This window comes from Chrysoperla carnea, chromosome 1 (genome assembly GCF_905475395.1).
Source record: "Chrysoperla carnea chromosome 1, inChrCarn1.1, whole genome shotgun sequence".
Taxonomy (NCBI): Eukaryota; Metazoa; Arthropoda; class Insecta; order Neuroptera; family Chrysopidae; genus Chrysoperla; species Chrysoperla carnea.
In genome coordinates this window covers 139,332,601-139,335,535 of record NC_058337.1, presented here as the reverse complement: position 1 = coordinate 139,335,535, position 2,935 = coordinate 139,332,601, and the positions used below count along the sequence as shown (strand labels likewise).

At 33.8% G+C, this 2,935-nt stretch overlaps 1 protein-coding gene across 1 annotated transcript; it reads right to left on the bottom strand.

Annotated features, from left to right (window-relative positions):
- Positions 1-1,521: 1,521 nt before the first annotated feature.
- LOC123296363 (uncharacterized zinc protease RBE_0522) lies at positions 1,522-2,637 on the bottom strand. Its single transcript, XM_044877828.1, has one exon. The coding sequence runs from the start codon at positions 2,635-2,637 to the stop codon at positions 1,522-1,524; it is 1,116 nt and encodes a 371-aa protein (XP_044733763.1).
- Between the last annotated feature and the right edge of the window lie 298 nt (positions 2,638-2,935).

Here is a 2,935-nt window from a genome sequence, read left to right as displayed (position 1 = left end):
ATATCGCTTACCGCTCATACGATTATTTATATTTAAAAACTATGCCGGTTAATAAAGGAAAGATATTAAATGAGCTTTATAATTATACCCAGTATCACAGCCATAAATTCTTTCAAGACAATTTAGCAGGGCATATTAGCAATAGAATTACTGAGACTGCTAGATCATTTGAAATGATAATTTCGATATTTGGTGAGAAAATTCTCCGTAAGCTCGCAATTATTGCTTTTGCACTAGTTGCTCTATATTCGGTACATTATATTTTTGCCACCATATTTATTATATGGATTACAGTTTTCTTAGGGCTTAGCGTTTTATTTTCAGGTAACATTAATAGATATTCGCTAAATTATGCACGAAGCCAATCGCTTGTCGCTGGTAGTATTGTTGATGCAATCAGCAATATCAATGCGGTTAGAATGTTCACCTCTCATAAATTTGAGCGTCAACATTTGGAAACAAGAGTAGAGAATGCCGTAGCTGATGAGCAAACTATGCAGTTTTTTATGTTCAAGCTGCGTTATGCTCTTGGCACTTCCTGCTCGATTATGCATAAATGTGTCAGATAATATTTGGGATTTAACCCAAGAAATCGGTGATATGTTTGAACAAGTAGGAGCATTTAATCAAGGTCTATCGCTAATGGGACCACATATTATAACCGATATAGAAAACGCTTCTCCTTTAGATATAAAAGATGGCATCATTGAATTTAGAAATGTTACATTTAATTACCATCACAATAATAATTTATTCCGTAATAAATCAGTATTAATTCCAAGTAAGCAGAAAGTGGGATTAGTTGGGTTTTCTGGATCAGGTTAAACAACTTTTATTAGCTTAATTACCAGATTACACGATATCGAAGATGGCATGGTTTTAATTGATGGTCAAAATATCAAAAATGTAACGTAAGATTCTTTAAGAAAAGCTATTAGCCTTATCCCGCAAGAGCCAATACTTTTCCATCGTACTATTTTAGAAAATATTAGATATGGTCGTAAAGAGGCGTCGTTTGAAGAGGTAGTTGAAGCAGCAAAAGCCGCTCATATACATGAGGTGATTAGTAAGTTACCAGAAGGGTACGATACTATGTGCGGCGAGCGTGGCAATAACCTCTCAGGTGGTCAGCGTCAGAGAGTTATTATAGCAAGGGCTATCTTAAAAAACGCACCTATCCTAATTCTTGATGAAGCAACAAGTAGTCTAGATAGCGAAACAGACGTGATCGGTGTCATCTAGTTGCTTGGGAACTAGATCCAGAAAATAATAAAAAATACTAATTTTATTAGTATTTTTAACTGGCTTTAGTTCATAAATCACCGGATGACAGGGGAAAATGGTCCACGCAGGCAATGCCCACTCGCAATGGCGTATTTAGTATTTACGTAACAAAATCACTAAAACCTGCTTAAGCTATTAGGACCAATAACAGCAGATGTAGCGTTAGTACTAAATATTCTAGCTGCTGTTTGTATAATATCCTCGGCTTTTATATTCATGATAATTTCCATAATCTCTTCAGGAGAGATATTTACCGAAAACAGCATAATTTTTGCCTATCTCTTCTGATTTATAAGCTACTTTTTCCTGAGCCATTTGTAAATTACTGTGGATTTGTGTTCTAGCTCTTTCGATCTCTTCTTGTTTTACTTGCTCTGTCATTCTCTTTATTTCATTCTTCAGCTCTGCGGCTAATAGCTCTAATTTATCATGAGGTGTACTTGCATAAATAGTAAATACTCCGCTATCAAAATAGGGACTATTATAACTCCCTACAGCATATGCAAGTCCTAATTTTTCACGAATATGTTGGAATAATCTTGAAGACATCCCACCGCCAAATATTATAGCAAGTAGCTGAGTTTGGTAAAGCCTTTCTAAATTAATGTAAGATGTTCCTTCAAATCCTAATATTAAAGTAGTTTGTTCTAAATCTTTATTTATAAAGCTATGACCGCCTATATATTTTGCAGGTGAAAAATTACTTTTCTTTCCTTGTGTTAAAGAAGAAAATAAAAGTTCTGCTTCTTTTACTATTTCTTCATGGTCAACATTACCTGCAATCGATAAATAAAAGTTCTCAGCATTATAATGTTTACCTGTAAAGTTTAAGAAATGATCCTTATTAAAAGTCTCAAAGGTTTTGCTTGTTCCAAGTATCGGTTTATCAAGCGGCTGATCTTTAAACACACTATTATAAAACTTTTCATATACTAAATCATCAGGATTATCTTGAGCATGTGCTATTTCTTGCAAAATTACCTGATACTCCTTTGCTATCTCTTTTTCAGCAAAAGCAGAATTTTGTACTATATCAGCAATTATTGCTAGTGCTTTATTACAATTTTTAAATAACACTCTTGAATAATATACTGTCTTTTCATGACCGGTATAAGCATTAAAATGTCCGCCTATAGAATCAAACTCTTCAGCTATTTGCTTTGCTGTTCTGGTTTTAGTACCTTTAAAAGCCATATGTTCAAGGAAATGTGATATTCCTTCTTCTTCCGGATTTTCATAACGGCTACCAACTTTGGCTATCAAATTTATTTCTACCGAATTAACATAAGGCATATTATATGTTAAAATCGTTAAACCATTCTTTAATTTACTAACGTTAAAATTTTCTTTCATAATTACTTTTTTATTTTCTAAATCGTCATACAATATTGTCATCCCGTGGCTTGTCCACGGGATCTTGTATAACAAACTGTGTCTTGAGATCCTGCGATCGAGTTGCGGGATTACATTGCAGTGATGACTCTCTCAACTTCGCAAGCCTCAGGAATCTTGCAAAAGCAAAAATCATTGAATCTACAAACCCATCACATCCAAATACAAAATATCTTCTAATAAAAAATGCTTTGAAAAACCACCATATCATTTCGGTTGCTATTCGAATATTCGATAGTTTTTTACCTTGCTTGATTAA

What these genes read in the sequence shown, in the direction of transcription:
- LOC123296363 (XM_044877828.1), bottom strand. Translation starts at nt 2,637, where the DNA reads ATGAAAGAAAATTTTAACGTTAGTAAATTAAAGAATGGTTTAACGATT.